This window comes from Aplosporella prunicola (genome assembly GCF_010093885.1).
Source record: "Aplosporella prunicola CBS 121167 unplaced genomic scaffold K452scaffold_10, whole genome shotgun sequence".
NCBI lineage: Eukaryota > Fungi > Ascomycota > Dothideomycetes > Botryosphaeriales > Aplosporellaceae > Aplosporella > Aplosporella prunicola.
In genome coordinates this window covers 882,743-905,765 of record NW_022983538.1, presented here as the reverse complement: position 1 = coordinate 905,765, position 23,023 = coordinate 882,743, and the positions used below count along the sequence as shown (strand labels likewise).

Genomic DNA, 23,023 nt, shown 5'->3' with positions numbered 1-23,023 from the left:
GGTGGTACAGTAGGCGGAAGCGTCTCGAAGCGGAAGGCGGCTTGGCGCGGAGGCGCGTTTGTCAGCGCGGCGAGCGGCTTGACGCGCATCAAGTCGCGGAGGCGCGTCCTCCAGACGAGCAGCATCGCAAGGCATCGCGAAACACTGCAGCAGCACCAGCACGCACATCAAGATGGCCAACTACCTAGCGTCTATCTTCGGCACCGAGCAAGACAAGTAAGGCACCCCTCGTAGCAGTAAATATGCGCGCTCGACCCTCACCAGCACAGCACACAGCTAACACAGCAGCGCTTCTTCCTCGCAGAGTCAACTGCAGCTTCTACTACAAGATCGGGGCATGTCGGCACGGGGACCGGTGCTCGCGCAAGCACGTCAAGCCGTCGTACTCGCAGACGATTCTGCTGCCCAATCTCTACCAGAACCCGGCCTACGACCCTAAGAGCACCATGAATGCTAGCCAGCTGCAGAACCACTTCGACGCCTTCTACGAGGACTTTTGGTGCGAGATGTGCAAGTTTGGCGAGATTGAGGAGGTGGTTGTCTGTGATAATAATAACGACCGTACGTGTCTCCCTGTTCACACATTCCCACATTTCCCATAACCCGTACGAAAGAAGAGAGAGGGAGAGAGAGAGTAAGCTAACGCCACCCACCCTCTTACCAGACCTCATTGGCAACGTATACGCGCGGTTCAAATACGAAGACAGCGCGCAACAAGCGTGCGACGCGCTGAACGCGCGCTGGTACGCCGCGCGGCCCATCTACTGCGAACTCTCCCCCGTAACCGATTTCCGCGAGGCATGCTGCCGCCTCAACAGCGGCGAGGGCTGCGTCCGCGGCGGCTTCTGCAACTTCATCCACCGCAAGGTCCCTAGCCCCGAGCTGGAGCGCGAGCTCGACCTCTCGACCAAGAAGTGGCTGCGCATGAGGGGTAGGGATCAGCGCAGTGAGAGTCGGAGCCCCAGCCCTGAGCCGACGCGGCGGAGGCATTGAGTGTGCGAGCGCTTTGCTGGCGTTGGCGGCGTGTGTGGTATGTTCTTGCTTGCTTTTGTTACTGCTGCTGCTGCTGCTTTGCTTGCGCCGCCGCATAGGTGTGCGCTTTCCGGCGGCGCCAGGCGGCGCTGCTGCGTATGATGTCATGTACGACGGATCGGCTGGTGGGTGGCTTTTGCGATTTACGATACCCCACAAAAACAGAATGGATGGACTTCACGAATCACGATCAATCAATCCTTCGCGCGGCTGTGGAGCCAGTCATGACGGCCCGTCATTCCAAGAGGGAACACTCAAAAAGGCGTTCTTCGGTATATACAGCTGGAGTTTGCATGGTGTTGCACATAGCTTGGCTTGTTTACGGCGTTTCTCACTATAACGGCAAGGCTAATCCTACAGTCAGGAACTACTGAACAGCCAAACCGCTAGGAGTATAACCGGTGTAGTAAACACAGCAAAAGTCCATCAGAACCCGTCTACAATAGCTAAATATTTTCAATCATACACACGCACACAACCCAACTCCACCTTCCTTACGCAACTACACCGCCTTCGTCTTCGCATGCCTCACCAACACGCTCCCATCCTGCATCCCGAAATAGCAAGCCACGGGCTTCTGGCCGCCCATGGCGCCACGCGCCCTCGCCCTAACGCCATCATCGCCGCAGAAAATACCGACCTCCAGCACACCCGTAATACGCTTGATCTCCCTGCTGAGGCGCTCAACCTCCCACACGCCGTTCTGGCCCGCACCGACGACAGTCGCGACGGCCGCGCCGCTGACATTGTCGCCAGCAGCCGTCGCAGCCTCGACGGATGCGGCACTAACGTCTGCGGGTGTGAGAAGGGGGGGGAAAGGCGCGTCGATGATGAAGAAGTCTTGGTCGGTTTTCACGGGGCCGGTTTTCGCCAACGTGTGGGAGCGGATGATGGGCGCGGGGGAGCCGAGGACTTTGAGGGCGCGGGAGACGGTGTGGACGGCTAGGGGGGCGACTTCGATGGGGATGGTGGGCCAGTTTGTGAGGAGGCGGGATTGCGCTTTGCGGTAATCTGGTTTGGGGCGTTAGTTAGCGGTTGGTGTTGGGGATTGGGGTGGGGTTGAGATTGAGATTGGGCGCAGGGATTGGATTCGAACGACGTACCGGCGACGCAGACGAACTTCTTGGCGCGCTCGGCGACCAGCTTCTCCTGGAACAGACACGCGCCGCCGCCCTTGATGCAGTTGAGTTCGTCGTCGACCTCGTCGGCACCGTCGAACGCAACGTCGAGCACCTCGCCCTCGGGCAGCGAGTCGAAGGCGATGGGCACGAGGCCGGCTTGCACAATCACCTGGCGCGACTGGTACCCGGTGGGCACGAACTGGATGCTGGTGTTGGTGCTGCGCTGCTTGATGGCCTCGACGACGTACACGATCGTCGTGCCCGACCCGATGCCCACGTAGCGCGCGCTGGGGTCGAAGTGGTCTTCTACGGCGCGGATGGCGGCGGCGCGCTTGGCTTCTTCGACGGAGATTGTGGTGGTGGCCATTTTGCGGGTGGTGGGGGGGTTGTTGGCGCTGGGGGTGCGGGGGACGCTTGCGAGGGGCGTGCGCGGGGGGGTTTGGGCGCGGAGTGCGCTGCTGCTGCTGCTAATGCTGGCTCTAGAGAGGGTCTTATAAGAGGCTGCTTTTACTCGTATAGTGGTGGTGGTAGTGGTGGTGATGGTGGGGCGGCGCGCGAAAAGCTGCTGCGTCGCGGAAAGCCGGATGCTGGTGCGGGGCATCTAACCTGTGACGAAGAAGTATGCGCTCGCTGGTTCACGCGCTCTTGGGGTGCAATGAAGAGAGAGCGGAGAGAGGAGACGAGAGAGAGAGAGGAAAGAGGGGCAGGACGGTCCGCCGGAGGAGCTTTAGGCGCGCAATTGACGTCGGCGAATGAATAATCTTCCGTGGCTGGGACCCCTCTCCGGCACGCCGGCGCAATGATGTGGGCAGGGTCCGTCCAGCATCCGTCATCGGCCTTTGATGAATGACTCTCCCGAGCGATCACCGGGAGGACCTGAACATCAACCTCAATCTCACTCTTCCCCCCTGGTGGGCTGGTCCGGGTAGCGCTCCAGCAGCCCTTCCCCGTCTCTCTCACGTCAGTGCTTTCACTCGTCCAGTTTCTGCCGACGTGACGACGCCCACCTTGGCTACCGAGCCCTTGTGTGCCGTGCAACACAGCCAAGACGGGAGCGTGCACATCCCCGGGCTGGGGTCCCACGAGGAGGGAAGGGAGGGCGCCCGCTCGCTTGCCCGCTCGGTACGACGTGACGGGCGGCACGGCCATGTGCGAGTGGACGGCGTAGTTAGTTCCATAGGGGCCGTGTGCGACGCGGCGGCGGTCTGCAGCAGGCAGCGAGAGGATTAAGGGCAGGAAGAGCAAGCAGCACAGTGACGAAGAGGGCAACGCCGACAGCAACGCCGGCAGCAAAAGACGCCACCAAAGACGACATCGTGCTGCTGCTGACTCTGCGCCTGCCCGTTCTCTGCCTATCGCCCGCTCTGCCGTTTAGGCCGGTAAGGCGGTGTGTCGGGCTGCCGCTGCCGCCGTGCTTTCATTCGTGCTGCGTTGCGCGGCGCGGCGTGCGGCGCGGGTGTGGTGGGTTTATTGGGCTAGGCTAGGTAGGTTGGCCTTGGATCGATGGATGGGCCTAGGTGCTTGCTCCGTAAATGGTTGCCTGCTGCTGCTGCTGCTGCTGCTGCTGCGATGCGTTAGGGGTTTATGGACGCTGGCGCTCTTCCCGCGGGAATTATCTTGTTTGGCGTAGTCTGGTTGAGCGATTTCTTGGGAGAGAGCGGGTGCTGGTGGATTGGGTTAGGGGTGCTTTGCTTATTGTGAGGGATGGGTTGGGTTGGGTTGGGGTGGCTGGTGTTGGATAGATGGATGGATGGATGGGTGGATGGAGTTTGGTTTTCGTTGCCCTCTTCTATATGCGTTGAGCATTTGTATTGTCACGAGCACGCTGCTTCAAAGGCCACTTTGGTCAGCGATTGAAGCATTGATAAAGTAAAACACATCGTATATGGACAGGTCCCCTCAGCACTCTTCAGTGTATAACGATCAGAGATGCAGATGTTGTTCATCTTATCCCCAATTAGCGGCACTTTGAAAAAGCACTCATTCCTTCAACGCTCTTCAGTGTACTACATTCAGAGAGCAGATAATGCCATTATCCTTCCTACAGTGAGCAGTGATTTGGAGAAGCACAAGTACATCAAGTCGCTTCGAATTCAATTGTTAACGATACTATAACCAAGCCTATATATCTCTGCAAGGAGACCAAAACGGTCCCTATAAATTCCTTTATAAAATACTACAGTGTCTGCACTTATATCATAATAAATATTCTCCATCCCCGCAATGCGATGGTCCGTAGCAGCGAAATTATACTAAGTTTAGATATTGAAAATAGTACAACTACGCCGATACGCCTTCAAGTAGTCTAAAATTCCTCTACAGACTAGTTCTTAAGGAGATCTAGAGCCTACTCTCGTAGCTAGACATATAGTTTCCGAGGGTATATAAGTTGTGGCTTCTCGTTTCGATATATACAATCCCCTCTCTTCACTGATTCGCTACTGCTACAACAACAGCACTCGATACTTACTATGTTACATGTAAACCTACACATCCTTAAATCGTCTACTCCTCTTTGGTACTTGTTTGTCTCAATTACCCATGTTATATGCAAAAATTTAATTTATCCTTTCGATTCAATCACTGAAGCTTCCTACGCTAAAGCATTCATCACTGGTTAAACTAACCTTTACACTAGCTTTTTCATGTAGGCTTTTACCATTAGGGCGCTCGTATTGCAGTGAAAAGACTTAACGCAATGGCTTTCGGAAAAGAGTAAACCAGTTAGATCAAAATGCTGCAGACTCGCCAAGCAGTCTTCCAAGGAACACGAATACAGTTGCTTGTAGATTCGTTGCGGTTAAAACCTGGTGCTTTTTTGTTGCTCTTGTGCTGTAGATGGTCCACTGAATTCGTGTTATCCGGTGATATTGTTTCACTGATTTGTTAGGTTTCATCCCGCGTACCAAGCCGCTTGCAGCTAATGGTGGTCAGCATGCTGGTAGTAGCAGCGGCGAGTGTGAGTTCGATAAGTGGCATTGTAACTATGCATTTACGAGTGGTTATCTTATAGGGAGCTTTGCGGCAGTGAACCCAGGTTCAGGTAAACTATAGAAGGATATAAAATCCCGAAGCGCTATGCATTTCACGCCTCCACAACAAACCGTCTGAGCTCCTCATTAGCTATTAACAGCCATACAGGAAATTTTCTGGGGGGGACATAGAAAATTGACAGTAGCAGGACCTTTACACACTCACAGCAAAGCCAATAGCCTTACGCTTCCAAAGCATAAATACAGGACGATAACAATTACCACCACCACAAATCAGCAATCCCTACCAACATATCCTAGTAGTGACGTTATTCATCACTTCTTTAGTAGGTAAAAGAGAAGAGGAGAGCCGGTAACGAAGACTATTACATTCGGAATTATCAACAACATATTAAAAAAGGTAAAATCATTATACCCCGATAACACCGACCACCATCACCCCTCCCTACCAACGATAATCATCATCCCCAACTACTACCCGCAGCGTACTCACGCACCTCACGCCCACCACTCAACACGAATAATCCCCTCAACCGCGCGTCCCCGAGACCAGAGGTTATAGCGATACAACCGTATATCGGTATCCATCCACAAAGCATAAGACACTTCGCAGACACAAGAGAAGTAGATAGATAGCGGAGTTACTTTAAGCCCTCTCTCCCGCGCTACCACGCAGCTAGCCTCACAAAAGCGTTATCTACAGTTAGACTAATCCGACCCTCCACACTCGGTAGCACTACTACGTCTCTACGAATACGTCTATTCGTCTACCTATCCTGGCCTTTATCCCCCTCCGCGACCGTTTGGGACAGAGAAGAATAAGAACGCCACCCCCCTATACAGCCGCACGTAGCATACGCATATCCCAGTACCATCACCTAAGAATATATTTACTAAGCACACCTATCGAGGTCCACCAGGTCCCTCCTACTACGCGCGGGGTAGAGAAGAATAAGGACACCATCTTTACACAACTCCCTACCGCTTCGACGTAGCCTCTAGTACTAGCTCTCTAAAGATCCATCTATCAGCACAGCTATCCAAACCTCATATACCCAGCCAACAGCGCGCAGGGTAGAGGCGAGAAAGAAAAGCGTCGCCACACTATCAGGCAGAGCGTACACGTAAGGCGCAGTACTACGAGCGTACAGACGCATTCGTTAGGACGCCTACTTAGGCCCTCTACGCCCCTTCCCCACCACCTAAGGTAGAAACGCCTACCCAACCCATCACCACACACACCCGTTCAGCACCCAAACACCCCAGCACCACCACCCCTCTACAAACGCATCTATACCCCTACCGGCCCAGGCCCACCACACCCCTCCCCTACCGCGTAGAGCAAAGACAAGCAAGCAAGGCATCACTATACAGACGTATATAGCATACACAAACACACACACACACACACACACACAACCACCACACACCTTAAAACCCAAAATCAAAACCCAAACACAACGACATACCATACCATACCATAACATATCTTGACCAAGTATCTATCTATGAAAACCCACCCAACGCACATGAATAGACTCTAGAATCCGAGAACCCCCTGGCCTAGCGCCTACATACATACCCTACCGGATGGATACTACCTACTTACGCCGATTTTTTTGTACGCCTGAACACCCGGACTGATGTCCTCACTGTCTGACCCTCTTCGTCTGCTTCTGTGTCTCTTTGTCCCTCTTACCCACCCATCACCCACCCCACTCCATCCTACTCGCCCCTCCTCATACCTTCGCTTGCGGGCTTGATGTGTCCTCCGACTATGACATAGCTATGATATAGCAACGACAGAGGTATGACACAGCAACGATGCAGTCACGACAGCCACGACAGAAATGACATAGCCGCTCCACAGCCACTCCCACCGCTCAACGCGCCCTCCCCTTCCCCTCCGCGCCCTTCGCACTAAACCGTGCCGGACCCAGACCCTTCCTCACAGCATCCAGCTGAGCCAAGCCATCCTTATAGCCATTTTCCTTGCGGCCCCTCTTACCGCTGCTCATCCAAGCAGACGAAAACTCATCAAGAATGGAGTCGAAATCCTCTCTCAGTGCAGGGGCATCACCGCTTTTACTCGCAGAGCTATACGCGCTGATGCCGCTCGCGCGCGACAGCCCCGTCATGCCCGACGCGAGCGACATGTTGTCGTCGGCGGCGTAGTCGTCGTTGGCGTACTCCTCCTCGATGCGGTCGAAGCGCTCGTCGAGCAGGGATTGCTGGTCGGTGCGGAAGAGTGCGGACGACGTCATCGAGTAGTTGCTTGTGCTGGTGAGGGCGCCTTTGCGCTTCTTGCGGCGGCCGCCCGCCAGCGAAGATGCGCCCGTGACGTAGGATTGCAGCTCTGAGGGCACGGCCTTGGCCCCCCCTGCGGCTTTGCTCGCTTTGGCGTCTTTTTTGAACTTGCTGAACTCGGCCATCCAGTCCCCGTCGCCGTGGGTCGCGGGGTGCGCGTCGGGAACGGGCGCGTCGGCCGCCGGGAGCGCTGCGCCGCCGTCGTTGTTGCCCGTGCTGTTGCTGCTGTCGGCCTCGACGGCGCCGCCGGCCGATGTCGGCGACCCCCGCGTCTCGCGCTCCGGCTTGATCGTGTCGTCAGTCTCCCAGCCGGCAGCGTCCTCGTCGTCGTCATCGAAGTCGAAGCCGCGATCGCCCAGGGCCTCCCACGTCGAGGGGTCGACCTCGTGGCCGTCCTCAGCCAGCGCGTTGAAGATGTCGTCTTCGTCCTCGACGTAAGCGTCGTCTTCGAGGGCCTCCAGCACCTCGCGCAGGCGCGGGTCCATGTCGGGCTGGAAGCCGGCAATGGCGTCGGGCACGTCCTGCTGGTCCTGGTAGGTGGTGCGGCGCACAAACTCGCTGGGCGCCATGTCCTCGCCGAATAGGTCGGACGCGGCGGCCGACGTGGTGCTCGCCATGCTGCCGGCCTCGCTCTGGCCGTCGTCGCCGACGCTCATGCCGCGCAGGGCGTCCTCGAGGCGGAACTTGGCCTTGCCCTTCTCGGGCTCCTTGGACCGCGCCGGCACCCACGTCGCGCCGCTGCTGGCGCCCAGGTCGCGCATGTGCTGCATGTAGTCGTACTGCGAGTCGTCGTAGTAGATGCCGTAGTTTGCGGCCTCGCCCTCGTTGCGGCGCACGGCGCCCGAGCCCGCGTCGCTCAGCTGCTCCTCCAGGTCGTGGCGCGTGCGGATCTTGTGGGCGCCGCCCTTGTGCGTGTTGGGCGCCGCGACTTCGGCGAAGACCATGTCCGAGGCGTCGACATCGTGGATGCGTGGGTCGTTTTGCGCGCGGTAGACGAGCTGGAAGTTTTGGGCGTTCTTCTTGTCGCTGGCGGTTATGTTAACGGGGCATGACTACTGCGGAAGGCGTGCAAAACTCACATAAACTTGCGGCGACCCATGGTGGCAGAGTGTGGGCTTTTTTTGTGGGAGCAAGCGGTGATTGCGGAGGTAGTGAGAGTGAAGTGCGTGTGTTGGGTCGCGCTGCTGACAAAATTTCTGTGACGAAAGCGCCGCTTTTTTCGCCGCCGCTCAAGCCCGTCCCGCTTCCACCGCAAGAGAGCATCTCTCTCTCTCTCTCTCTCTAACAACACCACACACCACAAAACAACCGGCAAGATGGTGCTTGCAAAATCCAAAAACAGCGTCGGGCTGGGCAACAGCCTGATGAATGACCGTTTCGGCAAAGGCAAAGGGCAGGACATGCGGCGCGGCAACAACCAGCAGCCCAACGCGATCCAGCGCAAAGGGCAAAACGGCGAGACGTACGTGACCAACGAGAAGCAGGACGCGGCGTGGGTCAAGATGCGCAGCATCACCGAGCAGGGCGCGCTGGACGAGTTCCTCAGCACCGCCGAGCTGGCCGGCACCGACTTCACGGCCGAGAAAATGAACAACGTCAAGATCATCCACACGGACCAGAAGAACCCCTACCTGCTGTCGGCGACCGAGGAGCGCGCCGCTGTGCGCAAGCAAAACGCCCACCGCAAGAACCTCACCGTCCCGCGCCGCCCCAAGTGGGACGAGACGACGACGCGCTGGGAGCTCGACGCCCGCGAGCGCGAGAGCCTGCTGCAGTGGCGTCGCGGCCTCGCCGAGCTGCAGGAGAGCAACGACCTGCTGCTCACGCCCTTTGAGCGCAACATTGAAGTCTGGCGCCAGCTGTGGCGCGTCATTGAGCGCTCCGACCTGGTCGTGCAGATTGTCGACGCGCGCAACCCGCTGCTGTTCCGCTGCGAGGACCTCGACCGCTACGTCAAAGAGGTCGACGCCAAGAAGCGCAACTTGCTGCTCGTCAACAAGGCCGACATGATGACGCTCGAGCAGCGCGAGATGTGGGCCGACTATTTCGTTTCTGCCGGCATCAACTTCCGCTTCTTCTCGGCCGAGCTGGCCAAGGAGCTGAACGAGGCGCGGGAGCTCGAGGAGGACGGCGAGGGCTCGTCGGAAGAGGGCGACGACGACGACGCGCTGGAGGGGGATGAGAACGCGCTTGCGCGCGAGGCCAAGAAGCTGGACGTGCAGGACAAGGAAGAGGAGGCGGCCAAGTGGGTGGACGAGGAGACGGTGGGCGCGGGCGGGCCCAGCAGCTCAGGCGGGGTGCCGCTGGACGGAGTGCCGCTGGCCGACTCGGAGCGCACGCGCATCATGACGACGGACGAGCTGGAAGCGCTATTCCTGGAGCACGCGCCGGAAATCGGCACGGGCCCAGAGGGGCAGCAGGCACGAAAGACGCAAATCGGGCTGGTGGGCTACCCGAACGTGGGCAAGTCGTCGACCATCAACGCCCTCATCGGCGCCAAGAAAGTCTCCGTCTCGGCCACGCCCGGCAAAACAAAACACTTCCAGACAATCCACCTGTCGGACAAAGTCGTGCTATGCGACTGCCCCGGTCTCGTCTTCCCCAACTTCGCGACCACCAAAGCCGAGCTCGTCTGCTCCGGCGTGCTGCCCATCGACCAGCTGCGCGAGTTCACGGGCCCCGCGGGGCTGGTGGCGTCGCGCATTCCGCAGGCCTTCCTCGAAGCCATCTACGGCATGACGATCCACACGCGGCCTTTGGAAGAAGGCGGAACCGGGATCCCGACGGCTGAGGAACTGCTGCGCGCGTACGCAACAGCCCGCGGCTTCTCGACGCAAGGGCTGGGCCAGCCGGACGAGAGCCGCGCCGCGCGCTTCGTGCTCAAAGACTACGTCAAAGGCAAGCTGCTGTACTGCCACCCGCCGCCAGCGGACCCGCCCATCGACGGGCGGCACTTCAACCGCGACCTGTACAGCGCCGCACACCTGCCGGAGAAACGGCGCGCCATGCTCGCGGCCAAGGAAGAGGCGCTGCTGCACGAGGGGCACGAAGGCCACGATGGCGCCGACGCCTCGCTCATGGACGACCCCGACATGCTGCCCCTGCCCCTGCCCCAGGGCGAGAAGGGCAAGAACCTCGACAAGCGCTTTTTCGGGCCCGGCACGGGGCACGCGCACCTCGCGATGCCGTTCCACGAGAAGTACACGGAGCAGGGCCGGGCAGCGGGGCGGCAGCTCAGCGGGCGCAAGGCGGTGGTCATGAGTGCGTTGGAGCGGGATCTCGATCCCGACGAGGTCAAGGCCGCGGGCAGGGGCAAGAAGCATTTCAAGGGGAAGAGGAAGGTCAAGGTTCGGAATATGGGGGGTGGGTATGAGTAGGTTGGTGTTGGTGTTGGTGGTGGGTGGTTGATGGAAGAAAGGACAAAAGTGCGGGTTGCTGAATGAATGAATGAATGGATGGATGGGTTGCTGGACGTGTGGAGGAACAGGGTTGATGGATGGACGGGTGGATGGATAAACAGGCAGGCAGGCAGGCAGGCAGGCATATTCCGTGGCGTTGGGCGGTTTCTAAGGTTAAGACACAGGGGGTTTTGGGCTTTTGCTTGCCATGCGTGAAGCTCCGAATTCGATACATAGCTACATGCTCGTTCAAACCATATTTCTGCGTGTGTATGTATGTATGAGTGTATGAGTGAGTGAGCGACGTGCTCAGTTATCCTCCTCCCTCTCCCCCTCGGGAGCAGTACAAGCAACTACAGACGCAGCGTCTATGCGTACTTATGGCGTGGTCTGTAGGGAGCGGGTTGGATGTCTGGCAGGCATACGTGCACACTGCTGTACGTGGAGGTAGTGTTTGTATTCGGAACGATCTTGACGCGCTTGCGCTGCTATGGAGGAGCACTCGGCATGGGGACAAGAGCAACGACATCCCCTCCAACCGCCGTACACAGCAGCCTCCCACCACCACACACACGCTCACAACTTCGCCTTCCCCCCCGCGCCCGATTTCCGCCCTAGCGCCAACGGATCCACGCGCTTCAGCCCCGCCTCCCTAAACAGTTCCCCCGCCCTAGCCCTCTGCGCCTCAATCCGGCCCCTCAGCGCATCACCCCTCCTCACCTCCCCCTTGCCCACCTGCAGCACATGGACCTCATCCGGGCCATCCACAATGCGCATCGTGCGGCCCTGGGCCCACATATTCGCAAGCGGAGTATCCTGGCTCACGCCCGCGCCGCCGTGCGCCTGCATTGCGTCGTCCAGGACCTGGAGCAGGGTCTTGGGCACCAGGATCTTGGCGGCTGCGATCTCGCGCAATGCGGCTTTGGGCCCGAACAGGTCCATGCTTATGGCTGCGTTGAGGACGGTGAGACGTGCGGCGTTGATGTTGATGCGTGCGTGTGCGAGGCGGGAGAGCTGGAGTTCGTGCGTGCTGAGGGGCGCGCCGAAGGGGGTCTTGCGTGGGTCTGAGAGGCGCGCGGCGAAGTGCTCGAGGGCGCGCTCGGCCTTTGTGGGGGGGAGGGTGCGCGTTAGTTTTTTGTTTTTGTTTGTTTTCTGGTTGTGATGGGGTGGATGTGGTGTGTGCGAGGGGAAAGTGACTTACAGCGCCAATACTGCGCATAGCGTGATGGATCCTACCGGGGCCCAGGCGGCCCTGGATGATCTCGAAGCCGCGGCCAGGGCCCAGCACCATGTTTGCGGCGGGGACGCGCACGTTCGCAAATGAGATGTGGCCGTGGCCGTGGGGCGCGTCGTCGTAGCCCATGACCGACAGCATCCGGTGTACCGTGATGCCGGGCGTGTCGGCCGGCACCAGGATCACCGATTGCTGCTTGTAGGGGTCCGGGTTGCCCGCGTCAGACTTGCCCATTACCACGTAGATCTGGCAGCGGGGGTCGCCGGCGCCGGAGGACCACCATTTCTGTGCCGGGGGTTAGTGGGCGTGTGCGGTGGAAGGAGAACGTATAACGTATAAAGATAGGAAATGGAAGAAGAAGACGATGACAATGACAACGAACACAAGAAAAAAACAAAACCCACTCACCTGCCCATTAAGCACCCACTCCGCCCCCTCCCTCCGCATACTCAACTCAATGTTCCGCGCATCCGAACTCGCAACCCCGGGTTCCGTCATCAAAAACGCGCTCCTGCACTCTCCCCTCAACAGCGGCTCCAGCCATCTCTTCTTCTGCGCCTCATCGCCATACTTGGCAAGCACCTCCATATTGCCCGTATCCGGGGCCGAGCAATTCGTCGCCTCGCTCGCCGTGCGCGACTTCCCCAGATACTCGGCCATGAGCCCATACTCGAGGTTCGAGAAGCCCGCGCCCTGGCTGAAGTGGCTTTTGGGCAGGAAGAGGTTCCAGAGGCCGAGGGAACGAGCGCGCGATTTCAGTGTTTCGATTATCGAGGGCTCGGCGCTGAAGCGCTCAAGGGCTGTGCTGCCCAGTTGTTGGTGGTAGACGGCGTCGGCGGGGATGCATTCTTCCTCGACGAATTTCTCGACCTGGGAAGAGGCGTGTTAGCATGGTTTGCGCGTGTGTTTGTGTTTGTGTTTGTGTGCGTGCGTGCGGAGAGAGGGCGCGTGTACCAGATCCAGTGTCTGCTTTGCGCGCTCGCTGACGTAGGGGAGCGCGATGGGCGGGATGCGCTGCGAGGCGGGGAGGTGGCCCTTCTCGGTATTTGCGAGGAGATCGGCTTTCGACATGGTTGCAAAGTGTGTGAGAGCTTTTTCTAAATTCAATTGCACGGAGAAAAAGCGAGTGAGAGAGAGAGGGAAGAAGTGAGGAGACAAAGAGGTCGAGCCCTCGTTGTATGTATGTAGTTGAGCGCCTCCTCCCCCGGGTGTAACGGCGATTACATACTTACTCCACACGCCCTGCCCGAGGCCGCGTTTTGCGGGGAACGGAAACAACCGAGGCTCACACGCCCCCCGTGTCATGCTGCCGTCGAACCACCGTCGTATAGGAATTTATAATTTGATATCTTATGTGTGATGATTCCGTTAGTGATGAGAGATCTACGGTTATTGAATTCCGTCGATTTATTGATATAGTGGCCTATAACCTACCTATACATACAATTAAGCTATCTACGACTACACGCCCGGGTATTCTCAACTACAACCCAAACAAAATCTACTGTACCGACGGCCCTCGCCATATCTCCCCAAAAACTAAACCACATAAGAGTATAAAAGTGCTCAAAAAGACATGGACGCATAAACGTACAAAGAACAAGGACGTTCCATAAAGATATAGACAACGAAAAACCACAAAGGTGTGAAAAAATCCACCAGGTTCTGAAAACAGCAACATACCAGCGCGCCCAGCTATCCTACGCGGACACAAGAGCACGAAACATGCAAAGGCAAAGAGCAGGTCGTGTACGTTTACAGGTATGTGTGTGTGTGTTAGCACGCAGGGTGGGCAAGGCATCCAGTGCCTATCATGAGAACTGCTCTCGACAGTACCAGGTTATTCCGCCACGCAGCTTGGCGCAATGTCGGCATCTACAGCACACGCACACAGGACAGTAAATGTGTTGGAACCACGCAAAAAGCCAGTCTCGCATGCATTTGATCAGCACTACCTATATACAGAGGCGCGGGCACGGCGGCGTCTCGCGCGCGCCTACTTGCGGGGCGCGGCGACAGGCACCCAGGGGGAGTACTTGCTCTTGACGCTGCGGGGGCCAGGTCAGCGGGGGGATACTCAAGCCGGGAAGCAGGAAGGGCAGAAGGGACGGGGCGAAGAAAAGCAAAAGGCGTGAGCCACATACGTGCTGTACGTCTTGAAGCCGGAGCGGCTCCAAGTGAGCGTGGGGCGGTGCTCCTTGGGCTCCCAGACGCGCACCTTGCGCTGCAGGATGGGGTCCTCGGTCGGCGGCTTGTCGACCATATATGACATCCAGGCGTGCCTGCGCGCGGCTACGTCAGCCAAAATGCCGCAGAAACAGCTACCTAGGTAGTCGACCAATGCGGTGCGTGCGTGCTTACCAGCCGGGCTCAATCTGCGAGCTAAGGTTCCCATCGTCAGTACACGGAGCTTGCGGCGCGCGGCGCGGGCTGCTGCAGCCTTACGGGTCGTATTCCTTGTCCTTGTAGTCCACCCAGCGCGTTCTCACTGCCCCAGGGTGTCAATGGCTAGCTCAGCGGGATGGAGGCACGGGCTACTGACGGGGCAGCTCCTCAGCCAGGTTCTCAAAGTACTTGTTGCCGTATCTGTCCGAGCCGATGAGGGTGCCGGCCTTGGTGTCGCCTGCGCGGGGTCAGCACTTGGTCTGCATGGAGGCCGAGGAGATTTAGCTGCGCCTACCGATGTACTAGAGTCGCGCGCGGCCGGCGGTCAGTCTGGAGCGCGCTGGCGGCGGGGTTCAAGGGCGGCCGCGGCCTACCTGCATCTGGTGTCCGGCATCCTGTGGGGCGGGTTAGCGTTGGCGGGTGGCGGGCGGGGAGGCCATTGGGGGGCGTGCCTTGAGTCCGACGCGGCGCAGGTTGCGCAGCGTACGCAGAATGGTCGACATGGTGGTGTGGAGTGGAGAGTGTAGCTGGAGTAGTTTCCGCGTTGATGATGCACGGAGGGACCTGGCCGAGTCTTGGCGCGCAACGGGCCGACGAATGCGAGCTAGCGCATTTGATCAGTCAGGCAGGGCTGGACTTCCCAAGACAGTCTCCGTAGATTTCCTATCATGTTCGCCAGGAGTCTTGCGAGATGCGCTCGCCCGCGTGTCTCTCTGCCGCTGCGGTGCAGAGCCCGCAGGTACTCGACCTCTTCGAGCGGCCCTGCGTCTGCTCCCGCGCCGCCTCAGTCGTCTGCATCCGTTTTGGGCAGTCTGACCAGCGAGCTGGACCGTCTCTCTCCGCGCTTTGAGATTGAGCCTTCGCAGATCCAGATCCTGCAGGACCCTTCCGAGTTCTACGAGACGCTCAAGGTCAGTGCGTAATTGTTCTGGTGATTTTTATATCTTCTTTTTCTGTCCCAGTACCCCAGACTAACTCTGCAGAAGTAGACCAAGATATCAAACGCCAAGAGCAGAGTCTACCTCTCAACCCTCTACATCGGCAAAACCGAGCATGAACTCGTACGCCCCCCTCCCCTCACCCTCTCACCCACCAACTAACCCGCTCAGATCTCCGTCGTGCGCGATGCCCTCCTCCGCAGCCCTGACCTCAAAGTGTCCTTCCTTACGGACGCCCTCCGCGGCACGCGTGAAGCGCCCAACCCGTCCTGCGCCTCACTGCTCGCGCCGCTGGTAGCGGAATTCGGGCCCGCCCGCGTCGAGGTCCGCATGTTCCACACGCCGAACCTGCACGGATGGCGCAAGCGACTGATCCCGCGCCGCATCAACGAGGGCTGGGGCCTGCAGCACATGAAGCTGTACGGCGTCGACGACGAGCTGATCCTCAGCGGCGCCAACCTGTCCGACGACTACTTCACCAACCGCCAGGACCGCTACCACGTCTTCGCCAGCCGCCCGATCGCCGACTACTTCCACCGCGTCCACTCGGCCATTTGCAGCCTTAGCTTTCTGGTCCAGCCTGCTGATTCCGACCCCGCTGGCTTCACCATGCACTGGCCGGAGACGAACCCCGCGCCCTCGCCCCTCGCGGACCGCCACGCCTTCAAGTCCGCCGCCTCCACCCTCCTCGCGCCTCTTATGCGCGCACCCGCCTCCCAAACCAGCACCGCCCTCTCCAGCAGCAGCAGCAGCAGCAGCAGCGCTAGCACGACCACCAACACGACGCTGGTCTACCCCCTCCTGCAATTCACGCCCATCCTGCCGCCAAACGCAGACACGTCGACCGAGCTCCCAGCCCTAACCACGCTGCTCACGCACCTCGCCGCCAGCCCCACGCCCAGCACCTGGACCTTCACAGCCGGCTACTTCAACATGACGCCCGGGGTGCGCAAGCTGCTGCTGCGCACGCGCCCAGCCGCCGGCACCGTCATCGCCGCCTCGCCGCACGCAAACGGCTTCTACGCCTCGCCAGGTGTGAGCGGCATGCTGCCAGCGGCGTACACGCTGCTTGCGCGGCGGTTCCTGCGGGCGCGCGACCGCGCGGGCCTGCACGAGGCGATTGAGCTGCGGGAGTGGAAGCGCGGGATTGTGAATACGCCCGGCGGCTGGAGTTATCATGCCAAGGGGATTTGGGTCGCGTTGGCGGACGAGCCTGGCCAGCCTGGCGCCCCTACAGACGCACACCCCCCCGCACCAGCGCTCACCCTCCTCGGCAGCAGCAACTACACGCACCGGTCGTACGCGCTCGACCTGGAAGCCAGCGCGCTGGTCGTGACGACGAATCCGCTCCTGCAGCAGCGGCTCGGGCGCGAGGTGAAAGCGCTTGCGCAGCACGCGGCCGTCGTGGATCGCGATACTTTTGCTGAGCCGGAGCGCAGGGTTGGCTGGAAAGTCCGCTTGGCCATGGGGCTGGTGTGGTTGCTTGGGGGGGCGTTGTAGTGGGTGTAGACTAGACAGATGCATAGATAGCGTAGAGATAGAAGGGAGCATGCGTACCTGCGTACTTAGACGAGTCTGTCTGTCCCTTCTGGCAACCGTACGCACCACGTCCACCCAGCCCACCCCCCCACATACCCCCCGCCCCCCAAACTCCTACATTACTATAACCAGCCAGCCCACCCCTACCCCCCTACAGCTCACGCTCGCCCCTGTAAATCTTGCAGCAGCATACCTACGCAACGCACCCCCGCCCCCGTATATACGTACGCTCTAAGCACATATAGTACGTCCTCGCCCTTTTAAAATTACTACAACTACGCGTCTGTGAAGACGTTTGTATCCTTATCTTCGCTATATTCGTGTGCGCTGTAAGGGTGTGCTGGCATCAGGTAGATACGATTAGGGGAGGTAGATACGATTAGGCTCAGGAGAGGAGGTTGAGGAAAGGTAAATACGATTAGGTAGCTATGATTATATCTAGCCCCTTGTATATATATACAATAAGTATGTGCGTAGGCGTAAGAGGATAGTATATATAACCACCTAAAGCGCACGCTATAAGTATCGTGGATTTCCCCTTTATAGCAACCCAGCACCTACAGACCTTAGCATAAGAGCCCATCACACCCACCCAAGACGTACGCCGTAGGTACAGGAGATGTACTTCGTATCTAGTCAAGAAGTGGGTGATACATATGAAAGAGGTGGATGATATATCAGGAGCCACAAGACCTCATGCACATGTAAAGATGACAAAAACGACTGCACCACGCGCGCAAGAGCTCCAGATCCCACCCCCATATCCGCAGTACATAGACACGTAGACAGACAAGCAACCCTTCACACACATCTCAGACGGCGTAAAAAGCAGCATACTGGAATTGGATCTATGGGTAATTTTGCGCCCCCGTGGTCGCCTGGGGCAATAATGCAGCGGACAACGCAAACATGACCAGAGAGAGAGAGCAGCGCACGCGCAGTGGCGGACGAACCGCCGCCGCCGCCGCAGCCGCCTAGCGAGGGTCCGACGTCCCTTCACCTAGACAAAATAGAGAAAAAAGAAAAAACCCCGGAAACACCACGAGAGAATCGTCCCGCCGTATGCAACGTGCAGCAGCGTGCATGACAGACCCATTCCGGCATGCACCGTATCATTAAGAGCCCCTCCTAAATCGTGCCCGCTATCCTCCTCTGCACTCTACTCGAGCTCGTCGGCGGCGGACGAATACTGGACAACGGTATTGGTGGTAATGAGAATGGCGTCATCAGGGAGGTCAGGAGGGGGAGTTGCGACCCGCACCGACGAAATAACGGTCCCGCCAAAGGCACCACATCTAGCGACTGTCGGAGTGTTAATATGCGCTTATCCAAGGGGGCACGGCTGGTTCGACTCGACTTACTCCTCGGCCCACTCGTTCTCACGGCGAATCTGGTCCTCCTCCTCGGGCGTGAAGTCGTTCTGGATGTTGAACGTCTTGCGGATCTCATCGGGAGACTTGCCCTTGATCATGTTGGCAACGGTCTTGCAGCCAACGTCGAGGAGGGCCTTAATGTCCAGATAGTTTGCGGCCTGCAGTCAACATGTCAGCCACTGTCCGCCAACGCATGACGATGATGCGGGGTATGCAGGCGCGACTTACCAGAATGATCTCGAACAGCATCTCCTGGTCGACCTGCATGAACTTCTGGTCCCACTCATCGATGTCGGTGCTCTTCTTACGGGAGTCCGAGTCGTCATCGGTTGAGGCGGGCGGGTCCTTCTTGTGCTGCTCGCACCATTCGATGACCTTGCGCATCACCTGCTCGTTCACCTGTTGTCGCGCGTCAGCTAGGCCATGCGAGGGGAGGAAGCGGGCGGACGCACGTTCGGAATGGGGATGGCCTCGCCAGAGTCGGCGCCAAGGTCCTCCAGCAGGTTCTTGATCAGGATGGAGCGCTCGGCAACCTGGCGCTCTGGATAAAGGTCAGCTCTGCGGTCAAGGTCAAGCGGCGTGGGCGGCAACGAGCACGACTTACCGACGCTGATGTCGACGCCATCGGAGGTGGTGAGAGTAATCTTTTGAGTAGCGGCGGCCATTGTGAATGCAGGAAAGGGGGAACGGTGGTGGTTGGGGGCGAGAAGTGTGGTGTGTAGAGTTGCAGGTGCTCAAAGGTCGTAGAAGTTCAAGAGGGTCGCGGGGTCCGGTTCGGAGCTTCTGAGTCGTGGAAGCGGATGGGCGGCGTAGAAGAGCACAGGTCGGGGGCGGCTTTAAAGTACGGGCTAAGCGAGCGAGCAAACGGCTGCACTTCAGTTGGTGAGTGAAAGAGGAGAGATGTAGATGTTGGTCGAAAGTGAAGCGGAAGGTTATTTGAAGTGTGGCGCAGGGCAGGCAGAAGTTGGGAGAAGCGCAACCGCGGTCAAGCTCCTTCGGTAGCGTCAGGCAACCGCCACCGTGGTGACTGGTGAGGCTGGACAGAAGGGCAAGCGCGTTTGCTGCCTGCCCGGCGCGTTTGCCTGTCCTCGCGCGCCGCCGCATGCTGCCGGCAGCCGCCCGGTCTCAGATCTGCCCGCTGGCTGCTCATCTCCACGAACGCTTGCAGGGCTGTTTGACTGTCTGCACGTGATGCCAAGTCCAGCTGACGACCTGACGACCTGACGACCTCCAGGTACCCAAATCTGAATCAAGTTATATTGGTTTGTGGTCTATATGTGCTCCTTGAGCGTGTCATCTGCGTCCAGAGCCAAGCTTGTTGCCACGGAACTAATACATCATTGCGACTTTCACATTCATACAAGCGAGATTCCCCGCCCAACGAGATAATGATGTTTGTATAAAGTGGAAGCAAAATCCAGTTGAATATACATTCTACTCTAACATCTTCTCGCTCATATCCAGAACTTGGACTTATAAAAGGACAATAAGCAGTCACTATGGACTACTTACTCCTTGTCTAGCTATAAGAATATTAAGGCACTCCTACTGAGACAGTGTTATCGGATTTCCAAACTCAGAGCAACTATAAACGGCAGATGACGAGGTGTCGAAGGCGATTGGTAGGCTGGGTCCATCCATTCCTGGATGTTTTATATCGGGGAGCAATTTAATCCGTATCCGTATCTCCCGGGGTTCCCGTTGTCCTCCCCGAATCTCAACGCGCGCGACGCCCGACGCGCCTTGTTTCTCTGTGTCTGGCCGCCTCTGTGCGGCATTTCCACGCCCTGTAATTCGCGCGCTTGTTATTTGCTGCAATCTACTCAGCCCTATCCTATCAGGAAATTCATTAAAGCTGATGGTTGCTCGTCTGTCGCACAGCTCCTTCGCGCTTCTCCCAACACTTTGCTCCGCAGCTCCTCCCCTGTGAAATGCGACTGTTTCGCCTACGTGTTCCGCTAACCCATGAGCTGACTTTATACTGACCATGTGGAGGCGAACCTATCTTCTGCTAATCCTTGCGCGGCTCTACTTCGCGCTGTCCGCCAGCTACCTTCACCCAGATGAGAATTTCCAAGGCCCCGAGGTCATAGCAGGTGAACACCGGCATCCTACCTTTCGCGACCCACCTGGCTAACGTCCTGCCTACAGGCCGCGTCTTTTCATACCCTGTACACTTGACCTGGGAGTTTACGACCGAGCGCCCGATCCGCAGTTCGTTCCCGCTATGGCTTCACTACGGAATACCCATGTACATTTTGCGCTGGATCTATGAAGGGTTCGCCGACAACAACGTTACGCCTGCTGTTGTATACTGGACGCTGCGCGTCTTGCAGTTCGTCGTGAGCTTCGTGCTCGAAGACTGGGCCATCCAAGAGCTCGTGTCTTCTCCGCGACAGAGGCGCGTTGCTGTTTTATTGGTCGCTTCGTCCTACGTGACGTGGACGCTGCAGACGCATACTTTCTCAAACTCGCTGGAGACCATAATATTGGCGTGGAGCTTGGTTCTGATTGCGCGCATAGTGGAGAACAAGGTTGGTGGGGCTCTTGGCCTAGATATTCATACTGCTAACAGAGTATCAGAAACGCTCAGGGCTCTCAGCCTCATGGGTTCTTGGATTCATCGTCGTGACTGGTGTCTTCAACCGAATCACTTTTCCGGCGTACCTAATTGTTCCCGCATTCCAGCTTTTGCCGCATTTCAGGAGAAAGTGAGTGTCCAGCTCTTGCGCATGTAGTTCTGTACTGACAAGAACGTCCAGGCCACTGTCGCTGTTTGCAATCCTTCTCTCAGGATTTCTGACCACCCTTCTTGCCGTCGCTTTCGACACTGCATTCTACCACCCCGACGGATTGGCCTTGTCAACATTCCTGTCTAATCCTGTCATCACGCCTCTCAATAACCTGGTGTACAACTCTTCGTCGGCCAATCTCGCCAAACACGGCCTCCATCCATACTGGCAGCACGTTGTCGCAAACCTGCCACAGCTCCTTGGCCCGGCTTATCCGCTTCTTTTTACCAACTTCCGCAAGACTCTGCGCCTGGCGTCTGCGCTTTCCGGTGTTGCTATCCTTTCACTCATTCCGCACCAGGAAGCACGTTTTCTCATACCGGCCGTCCCGCTCATACTCAGTTCGATCCGCCTTCCGAAACGGTTCACGCGCACGTGGTTAGGAGTATGGATGGTGTTCAACGTTGCACTTGGTATTCTCATGGGTGTTTACCATCAGGGCGGTGTTGTGCCGGTTCAGATGTGGATGGCAAACCATGAGGCCAATGTGGGCACGGTGTTCTGGTGGAAGACGTATAGTCCGCCGGTTTGGCTCCTGAATGGACGGAACGAGGTCTTGGACACAGTCGACCTGATGGGAGCGAAACCGGACAAGATGATGACGCAGGTCCTCAATTCGACCAAGTGCGAACACGAGAAGCTGACCCGCACCGGTGTCGGAGAGCATGCTCTGACGTACCTTGTCGCGCCAAAAAGTGCAACCTTCCTGGACAGGTACAAGGGTATCGAAGGGGCGGTGGAGGGGAATGCAAAGGTCACGCTGGAGAAAGTTTGGAGTTACCAGAGCCACCTCAACCTCGACGACATGGACTTTGGCGACGACGGCGTGATACCGACGCTCCGGCGGGTAATCGGAAGAAGAGGGCTGGGGGTCTGGCGAGTGAGGAGAAAGTGCTCATTTGAGACGGTTGAGGGCGGGAATGGTGAGAGAGCGGTTGAGGAGGATTAGGAGGCGCTTTGGAATAGCGAGATTGTAATACTCGGAGAATACCCCAACAACCATTCAATTCGGGCGCAAGATGCGAGGGGGTTTTGGCGTATGTGATCTGTCAGTCGCGTGCGATCCCATCATGCGGATATGGCGGTTTCCATTCCTGCATGAAGAATCCGTCTGCAATGGCACTAAGGGCCGTCCATGCCGACAGGCAATACGCGCCTGTGCCTCCACGGAAAGCTGTTCGGCCCCTCGGGTAAGCAGCATCTTGACCTGGCGTAGGGCAAGACATCCCTACTGCAGGCGCGTTGCCATGCGCCTGTTTGTGTACTCATGACCCGATGCATCTCATGAGTAGTCAGAGGTGCGTGACCAGCCATGACCACAGCGCAATTGCGCGCCACGTGATTGGCCCAAGATTATAGGCATTCCGAAAGCTGGACCCGGCGAGCAGACGGAGATAGTATACATATGGTAGTTGGGTAAAATGGAAGAAGCCCTGGTGCGGTCCGGCTTGTACTCCCACACGGCGCGTTCCGCTCGGCAGTGTGGCCAGTGGCGGGCGAAAGGCTGGCGATCTGGCTGACGGGCTGGGTGATGGTACCTAAACGAGGCTCCGGGCTGGCCGCGGGGTAACTGGGTACATGTTTGGATCGTCAAGGGCGGGAATGCGGGTGGAAGCAATGGTTGTAATTTGGCCAAGCATGAAGCATCAAAGTGCGGTGTGCCGGGCGCTGCACCGCAATCCTTCGTTCATGGCTGTGGCTCTTGGACTGCTGCGGGCATCCCTGTTGCTGATAAGGCAAGAAAGCGGAGCTTGAGGACGGCCGCAATCTGGCCGTCGACAAGTTGGCCTTGCGATTGGCGCCTGGTGGCCAGCAATTTGGTTGCAGACTCTGTGCTCGGTGTTTGGTGTGTTGTCGTCAAGGTTGGCCCTCCGGGGCTCGGAAGACGTCAGAAGACTAGCAGAATAGTGT

At 58.0% G+C, this 23,023-nt stretch overlaps 9 protein-coding genes across 9 annotated transcripts; 4 read left to right on the top strand and 5 right to left on the bottom strand.

Moving 5' to 3' along the window:
• Positions 1-172: 172 nt before the first annotated feature.
• K452DRAFT_225609 (uncharacterized protein) lies at positions 173-993 on the top strand (the record flags this gene model as incomplete). The annotated part of the gene is made up of 3 exons (XM_033536765.1): positions 173-216; positions 305-561; positions 665-993. 3 exons carry the CDS (start codon positions 173-175, stop codon positions 991-993), a joined length of 630 nt encoding a protein of 209 aa, XP_033398773.1.
• A 311-nt stretch (positions 994-1,304) lies between these two features.
• K452DRAFT_286685 (uncharacterized protein) lies at positions 1,305-2,561 on the bottom strand. The gene is made up of 2 exons (XM_033540340.1): positions 2,136-2,561; positions 1,305-2,043 (listed from the first exon to the last, which is right to left on the bottom strand). Exons 1-2 carry the CDS (start codon positions 2,518-2,520, stop codon positions 1,535-1,537), a joined length of 894 nt encoding a protein of 297 aa, XP_033398772.1. The 5' UTR covers positions 2,521-2,561; the 3' UTR covers positions 1,305-1,534.
• A 3,978-nt stretch (positions 2,562-6,539) lies between these two features.
• Positions 6,540-8,622, bottom strand: K452DRAFT_269761 (uncharacterized protein). The gene is made up of 2 exons (XM_033538955.1): positions 8,533-8,622; positions 6,540-8,479 (listed from the first exon to the last, which is right to left on the bottom strand). Exons 1-2 carry the CDS (start codon positions 8,550-8,552, stop codon positions 7,030-7,032), a joined length of 1,470 nt encoding a protein of 489 aa, XP_033398771.1. The 5' UTR covers positions 8,553-8,622; the 3' UTR covers positions 6,540-7,029.
• A 195-nt stretch (positions 8,623-8,817) lies between these two features.
• Positions 8,818-10,830, top strand: K452DRAFT_307935 (uncharacterized protein; the record flags this gene model as incomplete). The annotated part of the gene is made up of 1 exon (XM_033543114.1): positions 8,818-10,830. The coding sequence occupies one exon, from the start codon at positions 8,818-8,820 to the stop codon at positions 10,828-10,830; it is 2,013 nt and encodes a 670-aa protein (XP_033398770.1).
• Positions 10,831-11,324: 494 nt separating this feature from the next.
• K452DRAFT_358080 (uncharacterized protein) lies at positions 11,325-13,259 on the bottom strand. The gene is made up of 4 exons (XM_033546164.1): positions 13,040-13,259; positions 12,494-12,955; positions 12,053-12,370; positions 11,325-12,003 (listed from the first exon to the last, which is right to left on the bottom strand). The coding sequence occupies exons 1-4, from the start codon at positions 13,154-13,156 to the stop codon at positions 11,428-11,430; spliced, it is 1,473 nt and encodes a 490-aa protein (XP_033398769.1). The 5' UTR covers positions 13,157-13,259; the 3' UTR covers positions 11,325-11,427.
• Positions 13,260-14,005: 746 nt separating this feature from the next.
• Positions 14,006-14,973, bottom strand: K452DRAFT_350700 (uncharacterized protein; the record flags this gene model as incomplete). Its single annotated transcript, XM_033545672.1, has 8 exons — positions 14,006-14,133; positions 14,230-14,367; positions 14,447-14,467; positions 14,531-14,573; positions 14,628-14,708; positions 14,766-14,772; positions 14,845-14,865; positions 14,923-14,973. 8 exons carry the CDS (start codon positions 14,971-14,973, stop codon positions 14,082-14,084), a joined length of 414 nt encoding a protein of 137 aa, XP_033398768.1. The 3' UTR covers positions 14,006-14,081.
• A 165-nt stretch (positions 14,974-15,138) lies between these two features.
• K452DRAFT_317928 (uncharacterized protein) lies at positions 15,139-16,908 on the top strand (the record flags this gene model as incomplete). The annotated part of the gene is made up of 3 exons (XM_033544112.1): positions 15,139-15,381; positions 15,460-15,531; positions 15,580-16,908. The coding sequence occupies 3 exons, from the start codon at positions 15,139-15,141 to the stop codon at positions 16,906-16,908; spliced, it is 1,644 nt and encodes a 547-aa protein (XP_033398767.1).
• A 991-nt stretch (positions 16,909-17,899) lies between these two features.
• Positions 17,900-19,289, bottom strand: K452DRAFT_269747 (uncharacterized protein). Its single transcript, XM_033538954.1, has 5 exons — positions 18,925-19,289; positions 18,773-18,861; positions 18,549-18,719; positions 18,309-18,478; positions 17,900-18,249 (listed from the first exon to the last, which is right to left on the bottom strand). Exons 1-5 carry the CDS (start codon positions 18,983-18,985, stop codon positions 18,243-18,245), a joined length of 498 nt encoding a protein of 165 aa, XP_033398766.1. The 5' UTR covers positions 18,986-19,289; the 3' UTR covers positions 17,900-18,242.
• Positions 19,290-20,050: 761 nt separating this feature from the next.
• Positions 20,051-22,159, top strand: K452DRAFT_358077 (glycosyltransferase family 22 protein). Its single transcript, XM_033546163.1, has 4 exons — positions 20,051-20,416; positions 20,472-20,854; positions 20,904-21,031; positions 21,083-22,159. The coding sequence occupies exons 1-4, from the start codon at positions 20,308-20,310 to the stop codon at positions 22,059-22,061; spliced, it is 1,599 nt and encodes a 532-aa protein (XP_033398765.1). The 5' UTR covers positions 20,051-20,307; the 3' UTR covers positions 22,062-22,159.
• Positions 22,160-23,023: the final 864 nt, after the last annotated feature.

Coding starts and splice junctions, on each gene's coding strand:
- K452DRAFT_286685 (XM_033540340.1), bottom strand. CDS start 2,520: ATGGCCACCACCACAATCTCCGTCGAAGAAGCCAAGCGCGCCGCCGCC. Junction 2,044..2,135: donor GAAGTTCGTCTGCGTCGCCG/GTACGTCGTTCG, acceptor GCCCCAAACCAG/ATTACCGCAAAGCGCAATCC.
- K452DRAFT_269761 (XM_033538955.1), bottom strand. CDS start 8,552: ATGGGTCGCCGCAAGTTTAT. Junction 8,480..8,532: donor ATGGGTCGCCGCAAGTTTAT/GTGAGTTTTGCA, acceptor CATAACCGCCAG/CGACAAGAAGAACGCCCAAA.
- K452DRAFT_358080 (XM_033546164.1), bottom strand. CDS start 13,156: ATGTCGAAAGCCGATCTCCTCGCAAATACCGAGAAGGGCCACCTCCCC. Junction 12,956..13,039: donor CAAAGCAGACACTGGATCTG/GTACACGCGCCC, acceptor GCCTCTTCCCAG/GTCGAGAAATTCGTCGAGGA. Junction 12,371..12,493: donor AGTGGGTGCTTAATGGGCAG/GTGAGTGGGTTT, acceptor CCCCCGGCACAG/AAATGGTGGTCCTCCGGCGC.
- K452DRAFT_269747 (XM_033538954.1), bottom strand. CDS start 18,985: ATGGCCGCCGCTACTCAAAAGATTACTCTCACCACCTCCGATGGCGTC. Junction 18,862..18,924: donor TGGCGTCGACATCAGCGTCG/GTAAGTCGTGCT, acceptor ACCTTTATCCAG/AGCGCCAGGTTGCCGAGCGC. Junction 18,720..18,772: donor AGGCCATCCCCATTCCGAAC/GTGCGTCCGCCC, acceptor GCGCGACAACAG/GTGAACGAGCAGGTGATGCG.
- K452DRAFT_358077 (XM_033546163.1), top strand. CDS start 20,308: ATGTGGAGGCGAACCTATCTTCTGCTAATCCTTGCGCGGCTCTACTTC. Junction 20,855..20,903: donor CGCGCATAGTGGAGAACAAG/GTTGGTGGGGCT, acceptor ACAGAGTATCAG/AAACGCTCAGGGCTCTCAGC. Junction 21,032..21,082: donor TTGCCGCATTTCAGGAGAAA/GTGAGTGTCCAG, acceptor AAGAACGTCCAG/GCCACTGTCGCTGTTTGCAA.